This window comes from Lineus longissimus, chromosome 7 (assembly GCF_910592395.1).
Source record: "Lineus longissimus chromosome 7, tnLinLong1.2, whole genome shotgun sequence".
In the NCBI taxonomy this organism is placed as follows: Eukaryota; Metazoa; Nemertea; class Pilidiophora; order Heteronemertea; family Lineidae; genus Lineus; species Lineus longissimus.
Window position 1 is genome coordinate 19,784,990 of NC_088314.1, and position 21,923 is coordinate 19,806,912.

The window sequence follows — 21,923 nt, forward strand, 5'->3', positions numbered from 1 at the left end:
TCAGAAGATCGTGATGAATTTTGGCTGTTTACCTTTTCGGATGTTGAAAGAAATTATTCCCTCATTACCACAAGAGAAACTGGAGAAAACAAAGCATAACTTTTGAATGAAGAACAAAATTGCCAAACGAACTAGAAATGTTAAGCCAGTCAGCCGGCAGTGATGAACCATAGAAAGAATGGTATACCAGAAAGAAAGTCATCATCACAACCATAGAAAAAGACCTCATCATGTCATGTTCTTAATCAGACTGAACCCAATGCAAGGAGATTTACAAAGAAGAAGATGACATGGCACATTGCAGGTTTCTATGACGAGAATGTCACGACAGGGCAGTGTTTTTCGAATGACTTGCAGATGGAATTATTCTGACGTCGCTCGAAATTAGCTTCATTTCTCAACATTCAGTCCATATTTCTCTTATCTAATGATATATTTTAACTGTTACAGTCAATTCAATCCTGCTGAAGATCATGTTTCAACCCCAATAAAAATCCCCGACTCTGCCTAGCGCCACTGGCACTGCAAACTCTCAAGAATATTGGAAAATGGGAACTCTTGTTGGCAGCAAACAGACAAAAGCTGCTCAGAGTCGACAAGAGGATACCAATAAAGGATATTGGAGAGTGGTAAATAGGGGCAACAACCATGACGATTGAAACAGCCTCATATCATCTTTAAAAACCAATAGCGGTTACTCATGTCTGTTGAGATGATTTCATTTCATCCGCAGATGTTACGGCTGTGATGGTGATAAATTTTGGTGTCGTTGGTTGAAAATGTTCGCTTTGTTCAATGGGGTCTTTTAATCTTTCTGAAGGTAAAAAGAGAGATTCTGTGAGCAAATTGGTGACTGCTGTTTTAACCATGTGTGCTCTGATTTGCAACAGGCAATACATTTTTTTCTTACAACATGCAATAATTGTCATTCTTGTTGCCGTTGACTGATTTTAGTCTAAGAATGATGTGATTCTTGTTGCCAGCAAAGTAGAAACCAGCGCAGAAATGTCGCTATTTATTCATCTCCATCACCCGTTATGTCCCCTCATATCTCCGTCACAAGACCTGAACGCCAACCACCTCATCACGATCATTTGAATTTCTAATCAATAGCGAGAAAGTTCTCAGACTCAATTTTATTTGATGGATATGAATATTTGAATTTTGAATATTTCACCCGAGGGAGTAGAATCTGATTTGAATACAATGAATATTGGATGTGCCTGGTTTGATACTTGGCTCCTTTGCAGACACCACATTTATCTCTCATGATTGTTGTGATCGCCTCACTGTCCCTCGAAATTGAAATTTCCCACTGAGAGTGAGAGACCATACACATTCCACACTAACAAGTGATCTGTCTTGAGCCGTCTTTTCAAGAGAATTTCCTCAAATAGTTTTCCTTCTATACCACCAGGTCCTCTCTTGCGCTTCTCATCAAGAGGTTCTTTGTTCTTCCTGTCTCAAGCAGTCTAACGGCCGGAAATGATCTGCGGAGTGAAGTAGACAACGGTGTGTGACTCTCATCACCCATTGTCATTTCCTTGCCCTGACCATATTGGAATGATAGCTGTAGATGTCGGCAATTTGGCATCATTTGCAAAACGTTGACGAAAATGACCAAAGCGGAAATTATGTGTCATTTTCTTGAGATGGAAATCTGAACCTAAAGAGTAAAGTGATCTACATCTTAATTCAGAAGTCGTTATAGCTGAGGATAGGTGGATGGCATTGCGACTGTGACTTTGATGGCGTGGCACTTACAGGCTATCTTTGAAGTATCTCTAAGACTAGGATATCTGGAGCGATAGACTGGGAAGACATTCGATAAAACGAAGCTACTTCCGATGCAAGGCAAGGAGATTTTCTTTGAGCTGGTCACTTCTTGGTCGAACATCACCTTCCAGTACGTCTTGTAGCATAAACTGGAATGTGTCTCGGAATGATATCTGTCAAATGAAGCTAATTCCATATCTCTGACAAAAAGCTGCATCGCGATGGTCATACTGGATATGATATTTTTTTCTCCGTAGATATGGAAACCTGAACATGAGGTAATTACTTCTTGTCAAAGCCAGATTGCCGTCGGATTGGCTTGCTCCAATATCAGGGACTGGTGAGGCTAGCATGGAGACCTCAATAAGGGATGAGCCACTTTCATTCAAAGATCCAGGACAGCACTTACAATGCAGAAAAAGTGTGTTTCATGTTCCATTTGACAAAAACTTCCGATCACGTGACAAGTTTTTTAAATGGAAAATTCAAAATAGATTGCACATTCTGCCAAAATACTGATAACGAGAAGGGGAATCTGTAGATCAATACAGGGTCGTCCATGATGTGATGAGATGTGAAACTCAAGATCAGGCTGCCTGGAGCAGACTCACACAGGGAAAGGGGAGTCTATCAAACGCTTCCCGTGTTTCGCACAGTAATGGCATCTTCTGGTTACCTCGGCAGACCTTACATCTAGATGGGTCTCCACCAGAGGCTAGGGGGGAACATTGGCCGTTTTACAGTTCATGATGTTACCCAATCAGGTTTCAGGTCAGGTACGTCAGCATTTACAAGCCACTGGACACCCGATACACCAATAACAATCACCTGATTGACTGCCTCGCCAACGTCGCCACGGCGATATTGTGTCAACCTTTCACGGCGATGGCTTACAGAATAAATATGATCCTTATCGTGTCAGTACCATTTCCTCCTCTGGAAACTTCCTGTCGTATCAGCTGTGGCTTAAGTTATGCCAATAACCGCCCCGAGCGTCTCCTGAGGTGACCAAGGACAGGAAAATATCTCATCAGCAGGTGGTCCTAACTGGTTTTACAGAGTAAGTATGATCCTTATAATGTCAGCAGACTTATTTTAACTTCAGGAAACTTCGTCGTATCAGCTGCCGCTTAAGATATACCAATAACGCCCCCACCGACTTCCTAAGTGACCAAGGACAGGTTTTCATAATATGACATTTGACCTCTCTAATCAGGACACCTCTCTATTACAAGGACAGCACGTGTCAGTCAAGAGAGTGTCCTTGATAGAGAGCTTCTACTATATATGGCAAAAATGGCCCAGTGCAACTCCTCCATCAACCAAGGCCCGGTCTTAACTTTCCAGTTTGGGTGAAAAAGGCCATATATGAGAAATTTCAATTTAAAAATCCCAGCCCAACTGGCGCATCTCCAAGACCAATATCTTCCAATCGTCCCCACCCTCTCATCTCAAAGCAATCCCATCGCTCTCCCAACTAATTGAACCGAAGCCATGCTAGAAATTTGATAGCAAATTCATTAGCTTGAGCACAATCAGGCAACACACCCCAAACATGATTAAACTAGAATTAAACACAAACTACTACTCCTAATTGTATTGCTAATCGATTAAAAGTGATGACTTATTAACGGGCTTGGCAGTTCATACCAATTATCCAGTCACACCCAGTGTTACGACAAGCAGAAGTGTATTGCTTGAGCAGACCACGATACTAAAGTGCTGTGCACACAAGCGATTTAAAATCGCTGTGATGTGTGATTAAAATTGTTGCTCTGTGTGACAAAATATCTCTTGTATGCAGTTAAAATTAGTAACTGCTGGGTTAGATTTTGATTGCTGGTTTCTGATCACCGATTGTTGTCACAGGCACCTGTGATAACCACTGAAAATGAGCAATTTTTGTCGCAAGCCGTCATGACGGTATGTAGCATCAATCTAAAACGCTTGTTTGCTAGGCCAAACACTTCATATTCCAATTCATACAGCCTGCTAAGCCCCACGGAAATATCAATCAAATGAAGCTTTCCCATACACCATGTGGAGTCTCCCATCAAATCAATCTAGGGAATTAGAAAACTCGCCTGAGAACAACGCAACACTTCTGCGCCGACGTTCAATTATCAAGCAAGCCATCTTTCCCCAAACTGATCAACTTCCTCCGCTATTGAACCCAAGTAATTAAGAAACGTGATCCAGTTGAATCGGTTGATCCAAGGCAAACAAGAAACGCAACTGAGCGGCAAGTTTCAAGCACCGGATGACAGCCGTGATGTACTTTGAGAATTATCACCGCTGGCCGTGTAGCCTCTCGTTAATTGAAAATTAAATGGGTATGCGGGAAAGTAGTTTTTGTTGCCATTAGAGACTGTCGGAGGTTTTCGTAATCGTCATTGGAATCACTAAACATGCAGCTTAAACCTCTTTGAAATGATGGATTTGGTAATAAAGGAATCATCAAAGTGTTCTCCTTAGAACGTCCCTAAGCTGACACATCTACCGTATTTTCCGGATTATCCCCCGCACTGCCCTATGACCCGCACCCCCTTTGACCATTACCTAAAGCCACGCAAGACCCGCACCTGATTATGACCCGCACTGCTCCAAGACCCGCATTCTCCAAAAATAGTAAGCCATTCATTGATGTTGACATCCTAGAACCGCCATGTTTTTTTTAATTGTTAACCAAAGTGGATCAATTCCAGCATGGCCGTAACTATTTTCCCTAGCGGAGACATCACAAACTATGCGATCATGGCGGAAATATTGGTTGAAAACAATGCGAAAACGATGGACATAAATCCTTATCAAGTAACCAGTTTGGTCCCCTTTTTTTTCTTTGGGGTTGGGGCTTATCCCTCTCAGAATCCACGCAAGACCCGCACCTTTGTATTACCCGCACCCCCACTTTTTGGGCCTGTTTGAGGGCAAAAAGCCGCGGGTCATACGCCGGAAAATACGGTAAGTACAATATCTCTCTTCATAAACCTGAACTTCATGTAATCCAAATATACCCGTCATTAAATACCTTGGGATCTTGTTTCAAATATGATCCCTCAAGAGATATTGTCTTTCCAATTCAGCTTTTTTAGATATGCCAAAAGTAGCTGTCTCCATGGCAGTGAAACCCTTTGGGGACAACGGCGACAAGACAAATAAAGTCTAAACAGGAAAAGTGCCCAAAGCATGGAAGGCCAGTATAAATATAGAAGCTTCATGTTTTCAACACCATGTTCATTCTCAAATTTGGTATTTTATTGTCATCTTAGAAAAAATCCTGAGTAATCAATGATTCAGGAGGCTTCGGCCAAAACATTCAATGCTGTTCAAAGCCCAAATGTCCTAGATACATGACCAAGACATTGGCAGATATCGGCCAGTTTTATTTATTCCTTTTCTCATCATTTCCAGGTATTTCAATCATCATCAAATATCTCCACTTAAGGCGAGATCACTCAATCATCGACAGGGATAAACACCTCGAACATGCTCGAGTACCCAAAGATAGAAACCAATTTTCTGTCCTAAATCACTCGTGGTAAATGCTCTTCTATATTCAAGAAAAGATAAGAGTGGATATTCTGTAAATATGGACGATAGAGGATATTGGCAATATATGAGAGACAATCTCATTTATCAAATATTTAAAAGATTTGAGATCTAAATACAGTGAAAACCATTACAGAAATGTTCAAGAAGGCATTGATAGAAACCGATTTTCTATTCAAAATCACTTGCTACAAACCTTATTTCATATTCAGCTAAAAGATAAGGAAATATATCTACCAATATCGATTACAGGGATAAGTGGAACTGTGTTCCTTGGCGAGATGTTTCCTACAAGGGTAAAATATTCATATAAAATTGTAATGAAAATGTCCTACTTACGATGAAAATTATTTTTAGCGTGACGATGATTACATTCATCTCGTTCTGGCAGTTATATCCATTCTGACAAGTGTCTCAGTCCACCACTACAGACGTTTTTGTATTCCTGATGAAGGAACCCGGAATTCCGTCATTAGTTGTCTCCATAATCAAGACGTGACGTGACATGTTCAAACCCCTGACGAAACACAGCTAGCAAAACCCACAACTGGCACTCACAAAAAATTGCAGTGTAACTATTTTTCGAAAAAGGGTCAAACAAACAGATAGAATTTGATTAAGATGTCCTACTTACGATGAAAATTATCTTGAGAGTGACGATCACTACAATCATCTCGTCATCAGGATACGATAATATCCATTCTAACAAGTCACCTTATCCGTCACAATCGTTTAGGTATTCCTAACGAGGAACATTGGACATCCATCATGAGAGGCAGCATCAGTAATCAAAAGCTGCATTTCATAGATGCCAGCGTAAGAGAAGTATTGAATTGTTTCTGACCATGTCACTGGGCAAATACCACCCTTTGCAAACATCAATATGGCCGTCCAATCTCGCTAAGTTAAATTTGTAGCAACCTAAATCAAAAGTGTCTTGTCATCACCCACAAACAAGTATAACTTTGAGCACAGTGATGCTGACGCTTGCAGTATCTGGAGAATATCCTCTACACGTATCGTCGATATGACCATGCCCATCGCATCTGCCGCGTGTGGCGATTGATTTCTCTAAGTCGTCATCAGCAGCATCTTAAATCAAGTATTTCATCACTGCCGAGGCAGGCAAAGATCTTCAAGTACTATAGATCACTTCTGAAGACGCTGCTGCCCGCTCTATAAGTATCTACAAAATAATTGCCTCTCCTATGATAGGCGTTCCTCAACTGAGTTACGTCTGATCCTGTTAAGTCATTACAAGTAGTGTCCTAAGGTATATCATCATTGCGAAAATTTGGAAGTTTGGATCTCTCGAGCACAGTTCTTATGTTGCTGGTCTAGAGAGAATGTCTTCAGCACAAGTCATGAACATGACCAGGCTCAACCCATTTGTAGCAAGTGATCCCTCCGATCAAATCATTCCTTACATGTGCTCCACTTGATCCTTCCAAGTCATCAGAAGAAGCATCCTACAGTATCATCATTGCGAAGATTAAGATGTTGAGCACTGCACTGCTGGTGCTGGTCTAGAAAATCTCTTCAGCACACACTGTCAATATGACCATGCCAATCACACGTAGCAACTGATCCCTCCGTTCAAAGGCGATCGAAGCGGTGTCCTTAATCAAAAGTAACGTTCCGACCCTGCGGATGTAAGAAACTTTGAACAAGAGTAGACTCTTAGCACAGTGTTGCTGGTGCCATACCCTGGTAAGAAACTAGAGAATACCCTGGTGTTGATCTGGAGATTATCCTCAGCACATATCATCAATATGACCATGCCAATAACATGTGTCGCAATAGATCCCTCCAAGTCATCACAAACAACATTCATAATCAAAGTATTGTTTCATCGCTGGCATTGCAAAAAGCTTACAGAACATGAAATCCATGGAGTGCCACTGGTATGATTATGTAGAAAATGGCCTCAGTACATATCGCCAATATGACTATCTTAGTCACATGTGTCGCGATTGATCCCTCAATGTCATTATAAGCACGGTCTTATCAAAGTATCATTTCATCCCTGGCAATGTAAAGTAGCCTACTTAAGAAGCGAGAAGCTCTTGAGCGCTGCTCTTGCAAACCGAGAGAATATCCTTTGGCACTATACCGGCAAGTACTCAGGGAACCATTTCTCTCATGGATCCAAGTCCTTGGAACCTTTCAAAAGCATCATTTTCAAGATGGTCAGCGTAAAGAGAGGACGTAAAACGTTTTACTCTACATCTTTAATGCCTTTGTAGGAACTGTAATTTCTACTCTCAGCAATAAGTCGCTTTCAGATTGCGCCAGTTTCCTCAAGTGTAAAAACCTCCACATCTGAATTGACAAAAAATCCTTCACTGGTATTGGCATTTGATCTCTGCTGCGTCGTGTTTCTATTTGAGCCAATATATCTTCAGTTCTTTTATCGTTTTTTTCTGTTAGCAGATGTTTTTGGCATTTCCATTTTTGGCAAAATGACCCCAGGACATTGTTGAAAGACAAGCGAGGGAACATGATGATGCTAGGAACAATTATTGGTCTGTGTTCGGCGCTGTTTTCGGTTCCACCGCTTTAGTTTCTGGTTCCAGATCACGCTCTGATTGAGCCTTGGGTGCTTGGTTGCCACTCAAAGTTCTAGAACACCTTTCCATCAAGACAATCTCATTCCAAAGTACACCTCTTGGTCCTTGGTGCCCTTCTTGGTGACAATTACCGATGCACGACAAGATTTATTTGACGCCAAGTCTGATACGGCGCTAATGGCTGACGGCGATAGAGTCTCACGTCAGCCTCAATCTGATTAGTCGGCGATATGCAATAACGCTGAAAGTCAGTCGAGCTTGTTCTGAATTCTTACGAACAGTTCCTAATCAAGAGGTTCTACTGAGCTATCAGTATCAGACTTTTCTACCTGTTTGTAACTTAATGGACACGTGCAGAAAAATCATTACTCTAGCTACTTTTTGTATGATTTTTTGTGGATATAGGGTGTGTATACGATGACAGTGTTCTTGTTCTCAGACGACTGAGTTTTGTGTGTCTGGCCATTTGCTTGCCTGTTATCTCTCAGTACAGTTCTCATAATCGCCAAAGTTAAACCAAGCCTGTCTCAAAAGACAACGTCATCATGTCCAAAAAAAATCTGCTTTTCTTATGCGAATTTTGCTAAGATTCTTATGAACGAACGTGACATTTGTATGTGGTCAGGATTTTTCTCGCTACTTGTCAATAGCCTGTCAATGTTTGTACATGTCGTAAGGAGATAATAATGTTATAGTGTCTCTTTTGGCGCTCGCAACGATCTTCCAGAGTGATGAAAAATGGTATGCCAGTTTCTTTGGTGAAGAGGTGGCCATGTGTTTAAGGAGATACTGCAGTTCGTATCACTGGCAAGGAAGGATGTACCTTGTGATGGCTTGCACTGTATGTGTGATTGATCACATGATCTTCTACCCGCAAACAAATATATATGGACATTCTTTTGAGATCTAGAAGGCTTTGGATGCAAATGACCATTGCTATCTGACCAATTCGTAGTCGCAAAATTCAATGACCACTCAGTTAAACAGAAATGTCATTTCCCTTCCGTCATCAGCAAAGACAATGGCAGTACCTGATGATGGTGATGGCGTTCAGTGTATAATTGATCACATGGCTGGCTAAAAGCAAGCAAATATCGCTACGTTTATGATCAATTTTGATGAGGATGGAATGACCATTGCTATTCAGCTTAGGGGCATAGCTAGCGGGCGGGGGGGGGGGGGGGGGGGGGGTAAGGGTAGGGCAGATGCCACCATCAGAAGTCGCAAAAAATGGGGTTTTGACTGTGATTTTGGCCAAAAAATTCAAGAGGTGTCATTTCTAATACTCAGACTGAGATTTATGAGTTGAGCTGAGCCACTATTAACCACGCATCCCCTCAATCTCCTTGGGTTAATTGCCCCCAGAAATAGTCACCAGAACTCTCTAATATTCTGCAAATGAAGTGGATGAATCCATCTGAGTAGTCACGGTTCGCCTGGCAGGCTCAGTATAATTACATCCATCCGTGAACACATCAGCCCTCGATCGCAAGCTCTCGAACAAACGACAATGTTTGGTTCGTTTCGATTATCGACGGACCCAACCATGAGTTGATCGGGCAACGTGTTCGAGTGGCGGGTGAAATCGACATCTAAGTGATTAGCGGAATTACACATCAGTTGAGGACTTATTGAGGAGCACGGCTTCTTGGTTTATATAAGTTGTTTCTCCCAGGGAGGCAAAACCGTTTTGAGGTGTGGTAGTTTTGAAAACTTTTGGATTTCTTGTTGTTTGTATCAAATTTTCTTTGTTCAAAACTAATGCATTCATAAATCAGAGTAATCAGTGGTATTATATAGATAATCTCCTGAGCCTTATTAAATGTTCAGGACAAAGAACGGATAGCCTATAGTTTCATTGTGTCGAATCAAATCGAAGATTATGCGCTACATCTTATTGATTGGATCTATACAAGATCCTATGCTCAATGATTCAAGAAAATTATCAGAATCTTGAGGATGCGACGAGGTGAATGTATAAGTTGCATGTCAGGTGAAATCATTTGACAACAGTCTACGCCAATGAGTAATGGCTATTTCTACGTCAAACCGTATTGAAGATGCAGTCATCATTCTCCTCAAGATGACAATATTACATTCATCAATAGAGAGAATGTCTCTTCTTCGAGCAATTCAATGTGTGTCGTCGCAGTTTCTCAGCAGTTTAGTACCGTGTGCTCATAAATAAATTCTTTTGAAGTTCGTTCCATTGAGTCTGATAGAATCTGTCTTTGTTCCACTTGTTAAGAATCCTTTAGGGATTATTAAATTCCTTTGTTCTATGAAATTTAATCCCACTGTTTGAAATTGAAGCTCATATAGTTTGTAATCGGAATCTCAATACATTCTTTGATTATTCTGTGAACCACGAAAATGTAAGTCCTCTTTATTTTGCAATCAAAAAAAGTACTATCTCATTCATGTGTTATGCGGTCCCGAACTGATCATCAAGAGAATTTCCCAGCTTGTGTCCTTCTTCAGTCTTGTTTCTTTCCAGAAAAAGAATCTGACAACCGTCTCCAATCAGCTACGATCACATCACTTGCTAGTCACATCCCTACGTGCCTAATTTCTTGATGGTGCGCCACCAATTCCTGTGAAAACTTTTAACTCCTCCACTGCAAGTTCTTTGAGCGATTGACATCAGTTTTGCCAAAGGAGTTTTTGAGGATGGAATGTAAGGACTTGGTCTACAGTTCCTCGTCGTTTTTGCGACACAGATTGTGACAGACTGATCCTGGTGTGTCTTTCCAAGTTGTCAGTTGTATGATACGTGAGGAATTGAGTTCATTCTGAAGTAGTTTATCAGTTTCTAATCATTCGTGTGCCAGCATGATTGGACTAATAACGTCATGTTTGAAGTTCCTTTCACATCAATTTGCCAAAGGAGTTGGCAATGATAGATTATGGTACTGGGTTGTTAACATGATTAAGAGAGCCATGTGAGGTTCTAGGTTAATATTTGCTCCATGGGCATAGAGAATCATGGACTGTCAGTTCTGCTAGGAACAGGAGAGAACTTTGGCTTTTGAAGTCGTTTATTGGCTTCAAAAATCTATAAGGTTGGCTCAGGGCCTGGATCTGTTCTTCTTGTTTGATTCTGATGGAATTTTTGATGGATTATCAAAAATGACATTTGGTCTCGTGTCTGGGTTATAGTTCTTGGCAAAGCTGTTTTGGGCTGGCGTGATTGGACTGTTAACTTCGCCTTTGGAGTTCTGCCATTCTTCTTGTCGTATAATGATGGAATCTTTGATGGTTTATCAAATATGACACTCGGTTTTCTGTCAAGGTTCTTATTCTTGGCCGTGTAAGCTTTCTTATGCTGGCATGATTGGACTACTTGTAGAGCTTCGCATTTGGAATTCTTCACTGCGATTGACATCTGTTGTGACAAAGGAGTTATTGAGGACGATTCCAACAGCTTGTTCCATGGTTGTTTATCATTCGTGACATAAGACTATGATCAGCTATGACGCATCTCTTTGTATATTTGACGTCGACTTCAAATCTGCTAGAGTGCTTTCTTCTCATTCTTGTGCCGCTGCGATTGAGCTGTATGTTCTTATGTTTTTATACTCTTTATGTTCACGTTCTTCCCAGCGATAGACATCTGTCTTGCCAAAGGAGTTTTAAATATTGGAAATGATAACGTTGATAAATTTGTGGTTGTTCGTCATTCGTGACACCAAACCATGTTCAGTTATGACGCGTCTCTTTGAATATCTTTGACATCGACTTCAGTTCTTCTAGAGTGCAGTTCATTCTGAAGTAGTTTATTGGTTTCGAATCATTCTTGTAACGTTGTGATTGAGCTGTAACTTCATGTCAGACATTTCACTAGGATCTTGCTCAAGGAAGTTTGGCATTGATGGATTATGGTACTGGCTTATTGGAAGCTTAAGATGTGTGCTGTATGCTTTGGTGTCATGGGTGTCTATCATGTTGCAGAATTGAGGAAAGTAAGGAATTGCGACATTGATGGATTATGTTACTCCCTTATTGGAAGTTCAGGCCACCGTCTGTACATGCTGTTGGATACATGCTTCCCGAAATTGGTGGCTTGCATTGGAACTAACTTTTTCCCCCTTGTCCGTCATCAAAGGCATTCAAGTGTGTTGGTCAACCATGACTATCTCCTTTGTCCCTCCAACATAAGGCCTAGTTTCCCCTTTTGACATCGCTATTTCGGACACTCAGCGCCCCATTTCTGGAAAGGTGTATAGTGTCTTCCAATGTTGCTACCAGCTCTACAAGAGGAGAGCATCGTGCTAATATTGGTTTGAAGTTTGAGCCATACAATGTATGCTGGTCTGTGTCATGGGTATCTGTCATACTGCAGAATTAAAAAGATTTGTCGTTGATTTCTCCAGAGGAGTTGTGGCATTGATAGATGCTACTGGCTAATTGGAAGTTTCAGCCATCTTCTGTAAATGCTGTTGGTAGCGGTCTTATCCAATGTTGCTACCAGCTCCTTGAGTGGAAAGATGCGTACTTGCTTTGATTAAAGTTTGAGCCCTGTATCATGGGTGTGTAAACGAATTTGACTTTGATTTCTCCAAAGGAGTTGTGGCATTGATGGATTACTGCACTGGCTTATTGGACATATGGCCATCTTCTGTGTTTTGTCATGTTAATAGTGTATCTTCCGATATTGCTACCAGCTCTTCCATTGGGAAAGAGTGTAATTTGAACTTGGTTTCAAAATCTACACGATAGCCCCAGGTGTGGAGCTGTGATTCCACTCTAATATGATGGACTATTGGAATAAGATGACTCTCCTTCCTCTCTGAGGTTTTTTGCCCGTACCGTTCAAAAGGCCTGCGAACTATTAGGGTCGGTAGGCATCGTAGAGGTAGATGGGGTTATCTTTTCATCACTTCATAAGGTCTTTTGTGAAATACTGACTTACTGTAGTGCAGTCATTGTAAGCTTAACCTGTTCCCTGTGAAGTTTCCTGAAGAATACCAGTTCGACTTCATCATAACAAGTCATGAAAACGATAGGTGATTTTGATTGGAAACCCTGTTTCTAAGTTCTTGGCAGAAACTAACAGCTTTTAGAGTTTGTACCATGGTATCTTTCTTGTGCATGGCTTGTCTCAACCACACATTCCCCAAGCTCATCCTTTGAGCATATCTTTGCTCCAAAGTGTGTGCGTTATCGGAGATCTATGGGATTACAACCCTTGACATATCAGTGTGGTTAGTCTGGTAATGACAACAAAGGCCATATTTGTTTGGTGGTCTTGTTAGCTCACTGTTCAGGGGAGCTTATACGATACTCCTAGCAAGGATACATCACATATCATACAGGTTTTTGATTTGACCTAATTTTCAAGGTCACAGCGGTCAAATGGAGTAAATTGGCTCTTTGAGTAACTATGGCACTTTTTTGATGGGTTCCTGTTTCTTCTATGCTATATACAAAAGCATTTGGTACGTGCATGTGGAGGTTTCTGATGGCTTGTATGGTTGACAATATTACCATGTATGAATTAGGGAGCTTTGGTCACATGACACTTAATTGATCAATTAACTCCTACTGTTAAGGGGCTTAGTCCATGCATTGCACTGGTTTATAGCAGAGTCTTTCAATATGAAATTGAAAGACTTTGATTATAGTGTGTATGAATATGAATGTATGAAGTGGGGAGCTTGGGTCACATGACTCTGACACTCAATTAGTTCCCAACAGTTTTGGGGGTCAGTCCATGCATTGCACTGGGCTGAAGTGCGTGTAAAAATGAGTGTCTTCAAGGCCTCCTCAAATTCAAATTATTTAGATTCAAATTTTGGATTATTTAGCAAAATTCTCAATACCAATCTGAGATACTGATCATGCTGACAACTTGGTGAGTTGGTTTACAGTATTTTACATTCTCTTCACATGGCATCAGCAGTTAATTAAAGGCAGTATTCATCATTTCTTAGATCTGCAATTCACAGATAAATAGACCCTATACATCTCTCGAGCCATTGTCTGGTGTCTTTTACCATGAGGATCTAATTGTAAAGATAGTTGGTTTGCCTGACCCTAAATGTAGGCGATACCGGCGTATCAGGCAAAGGGCCTACTGCCTCGAATTAACATACAAATAACTTGTCCTTGATAATTTTTGGCTCACCGGAGGGGAATCTTTACAACACCGCAGTGTCCTTCATCCGTCGTCATCGTTGTCTATCCAGTTTCAAAAACAGTGGCACGTTTCTTAACTGCTAGGGCTATGAACGTCTTTGAAGGTCTTTTTCTAAATTTCTTGTGTTTCGGTATGCTTTAAATGGATGTGTTTTTTACACTTGCTTATGCTGAGGATTAATTTTCTCAGAGTTTATACATGCCTCCATCCCTTCAGCAAGCAAACATTAGAGATCTTTGAGGTTAGTGCGCTTGGCTTGGCAAACGAGTGGTTAGTCTGACGGTGACAGTAAAGAGCTATATTCGTCTTTTTCCAATTGCTGGTGTTCTGGTGTGCTTTGAATGGATGACGTGTTTTACATGTTAATCCAAAGCACATGGAACAGACTTCTTATGACTGCCTTTTTGCACAGATATATCAGCAATTTAAAGCGCTCATTTGCGCGGCACTTTAACAAAGAGGGAAAGTCTGCCAAAAATTACGGATTTGCTTTCAGTTAGCGATATTGTCAATATAGGCCACGGTCTAATCTAAATCTAACTGGTGTCACATGCTCAATTGAATTGACCAATCAGAGATAGGGGTTTGATAAACGAGCAAGACTGCAGACGACATGAAACTGTCATGGCTAACACACAATATTTCACCCAATTTTTCATCTCGGTGAATCGTTCTATCTAAAGTGGAATATAAACAAGAGATTCGATCAGCTGCAGCACTCAACATATTAACTGAATTAGTTTGCACATTTTGATAGGAATTCTGAATTTTGTAATTCAAGCAGCCAGAGGTAGTCTTCAAAGGGTTAAAACCATCTATCTCAATCTTGAAATTAAGTGATCTGAACCCAATATATCTCCTGATTACTAAACACCCACTGCTGCATTTTCGAGGACAATGTAAGCTTTCTCAATCCCTTAAGTAACGGAAAGTATCATATCTTCACCGAACCGAGGTTCTGTCATTTAGAGTTTAGTGACAGATGATCAGATTCGATGAACGATACGTCTGAGATGACCTTCGTTGAAAATGCCTCATTTTTCTTGAGTGACAGGTTGTAATCAGCATTAATAGAAAAAGATCCATTTCATCGTCTCTACAGATAATGGTATCGACTTTTCTTTGAGTCAATTTTTACTTATAATATTGTGGTTTTTACTTGGATGTTCTGATTGATAGGGAAAAATCAAACATCTAAGTAAACATTGTTAGCAAATGAGCTGGATTTTTTCCAAATGCTTATTTTATACATCATTTTTTCTAATAACTGCTGGCATGGTTTGGACCTATTTGGACATTTTGTCAAAAGATGGCCCAGACAGCCAGTTTCTAACAACTGACCAATCAAGTATCAGTAGAGGGTTACGCTCTTACCGCTATAGGAGACTTTGTTATTGTCTGAGACATTACATAGAAACCTTCCCTCATTACCCAGAAACTCTCATAAGATTTCCACTGCTCTAGGCAAAACATACTTCGGTGATTTTCGTAAACTTGGTTGAAAGCGGATGTGCTGATTGGCTAGACAAGTTCGATAAACTGAGATCAAACGCTCACTGCAGGGGCGGATGAACCGAACCAAACGCAAAGAGTCACTCGAGTCATGATTAGAGATTGAGCGATAAATTTGATCAATCTTGGTCGCCGCCGTTTACACCCGATTGCCCTAATGCATGATGGGATGTCTTCACCTGAGTTGCATGATGGTGAATGATCTAGTCTCCATCAGAAATGAGAGAGGTATATAGGGAGGACGATGGCGGTACGACCTTGGGGACATTGATTTTGAAATCAGAAGCATGCGTGATTGACACTAATAGGTTGAGACAGCCAGTTTCACGGCCACCACAGGACTGGAAAAATTCAAGTCATGCCAATAGGTTTAAGAACCAGAACTAACACACATAATCACATGCCAATTGTCAGAAACATGCCCCTCCCCTCGCATGTACTGGTTTTGATACCTAGTTAGTTACCAATGACCTGGAGAGGCTTGGAATACTGTCAGTTTTAAATTGCTTTCATACATCAGCCAAAGCACGAAAGTTCAGCGCCCCATCCACAAATTGTTTGATCTATGGCAAGTGCAAAGTGATAGAACACCCTCCCAATTTCCCTGATTCTTCACAACACAAGATATATGGGCCATTTCAGTAGTCAGCACAGATTGGCTCATTGATTGCAAAGAAGTGTAACGACATTGTTTATGTAACGGGTAATACGTTACAAACATATCGATAAACACAAGACAGCGGATGCAGACCTATCAATATTCAAGCTCGGGTATGGACGAGACTTTATTCAGAAAATTTTGGGCATCTCACACTCTCTGTCAGAGTTCCTGGATTCGGACACCCGAGTCCAAATTTGGAAAATTTGACTCAGGATAACACAAATCGGGTTATTCACAATCAACAATTGAGAACATTTCTGAATGAAGACTCGTCCAGAACTGAACTACAATCTCACAATACCGTAGCATTGTAGTTTTGTACCCTATGTGAGCCCCCTGGTGTCACCGTTACAAAACATGATTGAGAGACAATCTGTAAGCAGAGACATCTATAAGGAAAACGGAAATATTGAAACATACATCACAATAAGTTGAGAGCAAGAGAATTATTGACTCAACATTCGTGAGTGCCATCTATATGAGGAAAGGTGTACTTACAATCTGGATGAACTTGATGAAACCACGCGGCTCCTTCACAGCCTGAACGTTCGCAACTGCTGCTACCTAGAAACGAGAAGGAGATATTATGAATTAAAAATAATGCTATGAAAATGATGATGCCAGGTTGAGAGGTATTACAGGGTCTCTGCCAGAGGTTCCTCCACATCACTTCCAGCATTCAGACATCGATGGGATCCACTGCAGAAAAACTCCTTTGGACTTGTTCAGTGTTGTCAGGTTTTCCTTCAGATTACTAGTGAGTGTGTCTACTCTTCCAAGGGCAGTCCGTGTATTAGACTTCAGCTCTGTACTTTTGGAGCAAAGCGCCAGCATCGAGACTGTATGAGTTTTGGCATCAGGGTGTTAAATCGCACTCCACTTCCACCATTTTTTATTGCTTTTCTTGGGCTGAACTCAGAACTGCCTGTGTACACTTGCATCCAATCTGAGCTTGGGAAGCTGTGGTCTCAGAACATCTCCAGGGTAACAACTCTCTGGACAGCTGCCCGATGTTTTCCCTTCTGCTCAATACTGGAACTGTCTACCTTATTTACTGACTACTGTGCCTTCTTTGTTGAATACACGTCTCTTCTCTAGGGGCTTAAGGTCTGTAGTACATCCATAAATTTTAAATTACAGGTGTGCTTTTCAGGGACAAGGCTCCAAGTCCAACTTCCAAGTCTAAGCCCAAGGATGTTTTGAGCCTTGTCTGGCTTGGCGTTTTTCTCCATGAAAACATTTTTTTGTCAATAAGTGTCATGTCTTGGGGTGGTAACTGCTCCCTGGCTCTACTAGTACTACTAAAAGACAACCCTGATTTACTGAGTGATTGATTGCCCCCTATCAATATCATTGTAATGATTGTCAGAATCAGGAAAGTTGGGATGGACAAGGCACCACTTTCACCCATCTGAACGAATCAAAAAGGTGTCTCAACAAAGATCTACGCCACGGTCACGATTGCACAATTCATAAAATGATTAACACATCAGGTGACTGCTATTACAAAGTATGAAGAAATGTACACGACAAAATGTCAAAAATGTACAGGCCATGGCTTCTCGAAATCACTTTTCCTCCTCTGAAAAAAGGATATTTCTGAGTGCTACGGATAACAACAGTCATTACTGGTAATATAGGCAGATAGATGAAACATTTATCTTGTATTCTTAACTCTTTGATTGAAATTTCATTCACGCAATATTGAGAAATATTAAAAATGAAAGAGAAATTTTGTCAAACCTGCGCTACTTTATCCATCTTGAAACCAGGAAGTATGTCCTAAGTTGCAAACCACAAGCACTGTCATTGGTCAGAATCATCGATTCCTCAAAATTTGTGATTTCTGCTCCAATCAAAGGTTAGCTTATGAAACATTACCGGGAGGCGTAAATTTTAAGGACCGGCACCGCGTATAAGTAATTAAATCGAACACGATTGAATTTGAAAAGATATAACAATGATTTTTTAAAAAAAATATTATTTGCAAGAAATTCAATCGAATATATTTTTTAAGTTGCTCATAACAATTTGTTGGCTTCTTTTGTGCGGTACTTCGAAAGTTTGGCAATTTCCCAATCGCCCGGGCACGTCATCATCGCGTACATGTGGGAAAAACTCCCTAACGAGACCATAGCCAAAAGGTTTTCGTTCCGCTTTGCAGGTTCCCGAAGTTTTCGTTTTCGACAAACCCAGCCCTGGCAAGGTCATCCACCATTGCTGTGAAATGTATTCCCGGGCTGCAGTTAGTTTTTCGCCTATTTGGTGGGTATCTGATCATTGTATGATGCATTTCTCTGTCTTTGCAGGAACATAAGATAATGATCAACAAAATGCATGAAGAAAATTGAGGTGATATGCTGTTCTCAATTGCGTAGATGACATGAAAGATGACCGGCGTTTTGGTTGAAAAATACACTAGGCGTACAGTGCATTTTGTACATGTTTTAGTGCATCCGTCCGTGTTACGGTGTAGTGCCTTGAGCCTTGTCAACCTACCCCCCCCCCCCCCTACAGTACAGGGGCCTGGGAACGAATTTGAAATTACAATCTGCTGATCATCATGAGTTGAACTGTTTCAACAAAGACAAACCAGAGGCAGAGTAACACTAAACAGTCACAGTGCAAATAAACGTTATCTCTTTTTCTTTCAGCACGCAGGTGCGTGGCATGGCCACACTCAAGGACAGTAAGTATTCAATTCAAGATCAGGTTGTTTTGACGACTGACGACGTGTCCTAGAAACAGTCGGTGCCACAACCTGCGTTGTAGGCCGAGAAGACAGTGTGTCGTATCTTTCACTTGGTAGAAGTTGTGACAGAGTTGAATGTGCTGAACATAAGTTTTCAGTCTGATAATGGCTTGCAGTCCCCCCTTTCGTAATATCGGTAACTGGTATTCAAGTTTGCCACATTTGATCAAATACCCGGTAGTTTTTTTGTCTGGTGTGTCTAGATTTTCTGTTGCCATTCAAAATTAAATCTTTTGATGCATCAATCATCTTTTCAGTTTCTGTCCGATTGAAAAGTGTCAAGAATATCCAGAAGATCACCGCTTCAATGAAGATGGTGTCTGCTGCCAAGTTCAATCGTGCTGAGCGAGAACTAAAACCAGCCAGAGCTTATGGCCATGGAGCACAAGGTAAGTAATCAATGACATGATTCAGTCAGTGTTCTCTGCACCATTACAGAAAGGGAAATTTACCCCTCTTTGACATATTCCCCCCTCTTTAAAATTGGATTTTGTCATGGTTTTCCAATTGGGGCATGCCTCTTAAATCTCGTTGTCTACTGTCACACCTCTCAACATTCCCAAAGTTCCAAGGAGAACACTGGTATGACAAATGGTAGAATTTGTCCAAGTTGGCAGTATTGATTGGTTTAGTTGCTCAACAGTCATAAATTGGCAGTAGCACTTGCAGTCATTCTAAAGGTTCAATTCGTGCTTGCTGAATGGCACTGTGGAAACACCTCTTAGGTCTTGAGCTCATTTCTGGGTTGGTTCCGGGTTGGTTACATCGCTAATAGTGTCCTTTCTTTGACAGAGTTCTTTGAAAAAGCGGAGTGCACTCAAGATGAGAGTAAACCAAATCATTTGATTTTGGCACTGACGTCAGATAGAGGTCTCTGCGGTGCATGCCATTCTACTATCGTCAAGCAGATCAGAGCTTACATCAGCGAGGCTGGTGAGGGCGCGAATGTCAAGATCATAGCAGTTGGTGACAAGTCGAGGGCAATGTTACAGCGGTAAGTATCGAATTGTTCTATCCTGGTACCATCGCTTCTTTATCCAATAGAATGGGAAACTTTCTTGACAGTGCAGCTTCCTCTGGGGTCTCCGGTTTCCTCCCACATTACAGAACAAAACCCCTTGATATTAGATGTCCTCACGACTGTCTGCTCTAATGGTTTCAATGTTTCTATGTTGTTTTCTGTACAATATTTCAGGACCCATGGTAAACACATTCTCTCGACGATTACAAACATCGGAAAGAAACCGTCGTCATATGCAGATGCTGCCTTGATTGCTAATCAGGTTCTTACCAGTGGATTTGAATATGACTTTGGCCAAATGTACTACAATATTTTCAAGTAAGTAGAAAAGTGCAGTTTTGCCAGTTTTGAGGAAAAGGCTGCACATCAAATGGAGAGTAAATGGGAAGGCTGCCCTCCTTAGCCTTTGCAGGCAACTTAGCAAGGAGAAGGAAAACTATTGGATATTAGAACTTGGATGGATTGCAACCTTACAGGTAGAGCTTGCAGGGCCCACCTATGCATGGACACTCCCTGACTCTTACCAATCCAATCCCCCAACTTATGGGTAAATAGTACACCAAAGACTACATATCCTCTGCACTGTTGACTACACTTCTACTCTACATGTATTACTTTGTCAGCGCATAAAGCAAAAAGATTTGGCGTTTACAGGAATGACAAAAACGTATTGCTGTCGTAACAATTTTTTAAAGTGTGTTCTTTCATTCTCTTCAGGACTGTAGTATCCTACAAAACAGCCACAATCCCGCTCTTTTCCTTGGACCAAGTGAGTAACGCAGAGAAGCTCAGTTTATACGACAGCATCGACGAAGAAACTCTGCGCAGTTATAACGAGTTTGCCTTGAGTAGCTTGATCTACTTTGGTCTCAAGGAATCGGCCACAAGCGAGCAGAGTTCCAGGATGACAGCCATGGATGGAGCAACGAAGAATGCCGGTACGTATTCATGGGCCATTATCATGATTATGTTGAAGTTTTTCAGGGCCAGTGATGTATGGAATTCATATGGTTTTCCATCACCCAAAGATGTAAAAGACAACAGTAATTGACGTCAAAGTTTCTGCTCCACTTTAATGTTTGATCTCCTGAAGTCTTTTTAAGTATGCTGTCTTTGTGATCTTGGAACTACTCTCTCTCGTCATCTGTTCGAATTATTGATGCATCTTATTTCGTCTTCAGGTGAAATGATTGACAAGCTGACCCTAACTTTCAACAGGACCAGACAGGCTGTCATCACCAGAGAGTTGATCGAGATCATTTCCGGCGCTGCTGCTTTGAAAAAATAATGCTAACACCCACTTAGGACATTTCCATCCTCATATCAAACTTAGGGTATTCTTAAGTATGATTGAATTGGCAATGATTGTAGGAACTGACTGGGGGAATTTATCAGTGTTCTATCAAACAAGGCTTAAACCTTACCTATTCTGATGAATTGTCCTTGAACCACTTGGTAGGTGGCTACCTTCTTATGGATCAAAATGTGTTAAACTTTTTGGTGTCTCATCAACTTCACCAGGTCAGTTTCTACTTTAGTATCACTGCTCATAGTTCAGGATCAGAATAGAATAATTTGTACAGAAAAACATCATAAGAGTGGACTCTAGCTCAGCATTGTATAGTACAACGCTGTTTCAGGACTTGAATGTGTTGGAGTGAAAAATGTAAATTAACTTTTATGTTCGATGTGGAAGGGCAAAGTTTTGTTTGTGAATTCAACCACTGAATACAAAATAATTATTGGTAAAAACATTCTTTCTTGTTTTTCTTGTTATGTTTCCTTTAAGTCAATTATTCTGCCAAACTCCACTGCCTTGCAAAATATATTCATACGCCAAAGACCACTGAACATGCTTTATACATGATTCTCAGCAAATTGGCCACTTGGTTGAAACCAGGGAGGTGACCAGAAATACTGGTACTACCATGCATATCGCTGTC

The 21,923-nt window shown here is 41.0% G+C and overlaps 2 protein-coding genes across 4 annotated transcripts in view; one reads left to right on the plus strand and one right to left on the minus strand.

The window, feature by feature from the left end:
• The window catches only part of LOC135490684 (synaptophysin-like), a 48,257-nt gene extending 30,264 nt beyond the window's left edge, over nt 1–17,993 (minus strand). The window contains exons 1-2 of one of the 3 annotated variants that reach the window (XM_064776018.1): nt 17,951–17,993; nt 16,706–16,771 (exon numbers count right to left, since the gene is read on the minus strand). In XM_064776018.1, the coding sequence (XP_064632088.1) occupies nt 16,706–16,771; nt 17,951–17,968 (84 nt within the window). In that variant the 5' untranslated portion in view covers nt 17,969–17,993. Of the gene's footprint in view, nt 1–5,664; nt 5,912–5,959; nt 6,394–16,705; nt 16,772–17,950 lie in introns of those variants that run through there. The other 2 variants (XM_064776019.1, XM_064776020.1) reach the window with 2 other exon arrangements.
• A 343-nt stretch (nt 17,994–18,336) lies between these two features.
• LOC135490816 (ATP synthase subunit gamma, mitochondrial-like) lies at nt 18,337–21,734 on the plus strand. Its single transcript, XM_064776339.1, has 7 exons — nt 18,337–18,472; nt 18,862–18,896; nt 19,217–19,348; nt 19,752–19,953; nt 20,155–20,298; nt 20,698–20,918; nt 21,162–21,734. Exons 1-7 carry the CDS (start codon nt 18,435–18,437, stop codon nt 21,266–21,268), a joined length of 879 nt encoding a protein of 292 aa, XP_064632409.1. The 5' UTR covers nt 18,337–18,434; the 3' UTR covers nt 21,269–21,734.
• The last annotated feature ends 189 nt before the right edge of the window (nt 21,735–21,923 follow it).

Bases quoted from the DNA above. Each gene is read 5' to 3' on its own strand.
- LOC135490816 (XM_064776339.1), top strand. From the start codon at position 18,435: ATGTATTCCCGGGCTGCAGTTAGTTTTTCGCCTATTTG. The intron at 19,349-19,751 runs GTAAGTAATCAA...TTTCTTTGACAG, and splicing joins TTATGGCCATGGAGCACAAG to AGTTCTTTGAAAAAGCGGAG. The intron at 19,954-20,154 runs GTAAGTATCGAA...ACAATATTTCAG, and splicing joins TCGAGGGCAATGTTACAGCG to GACCCATGGTAAACACATTC.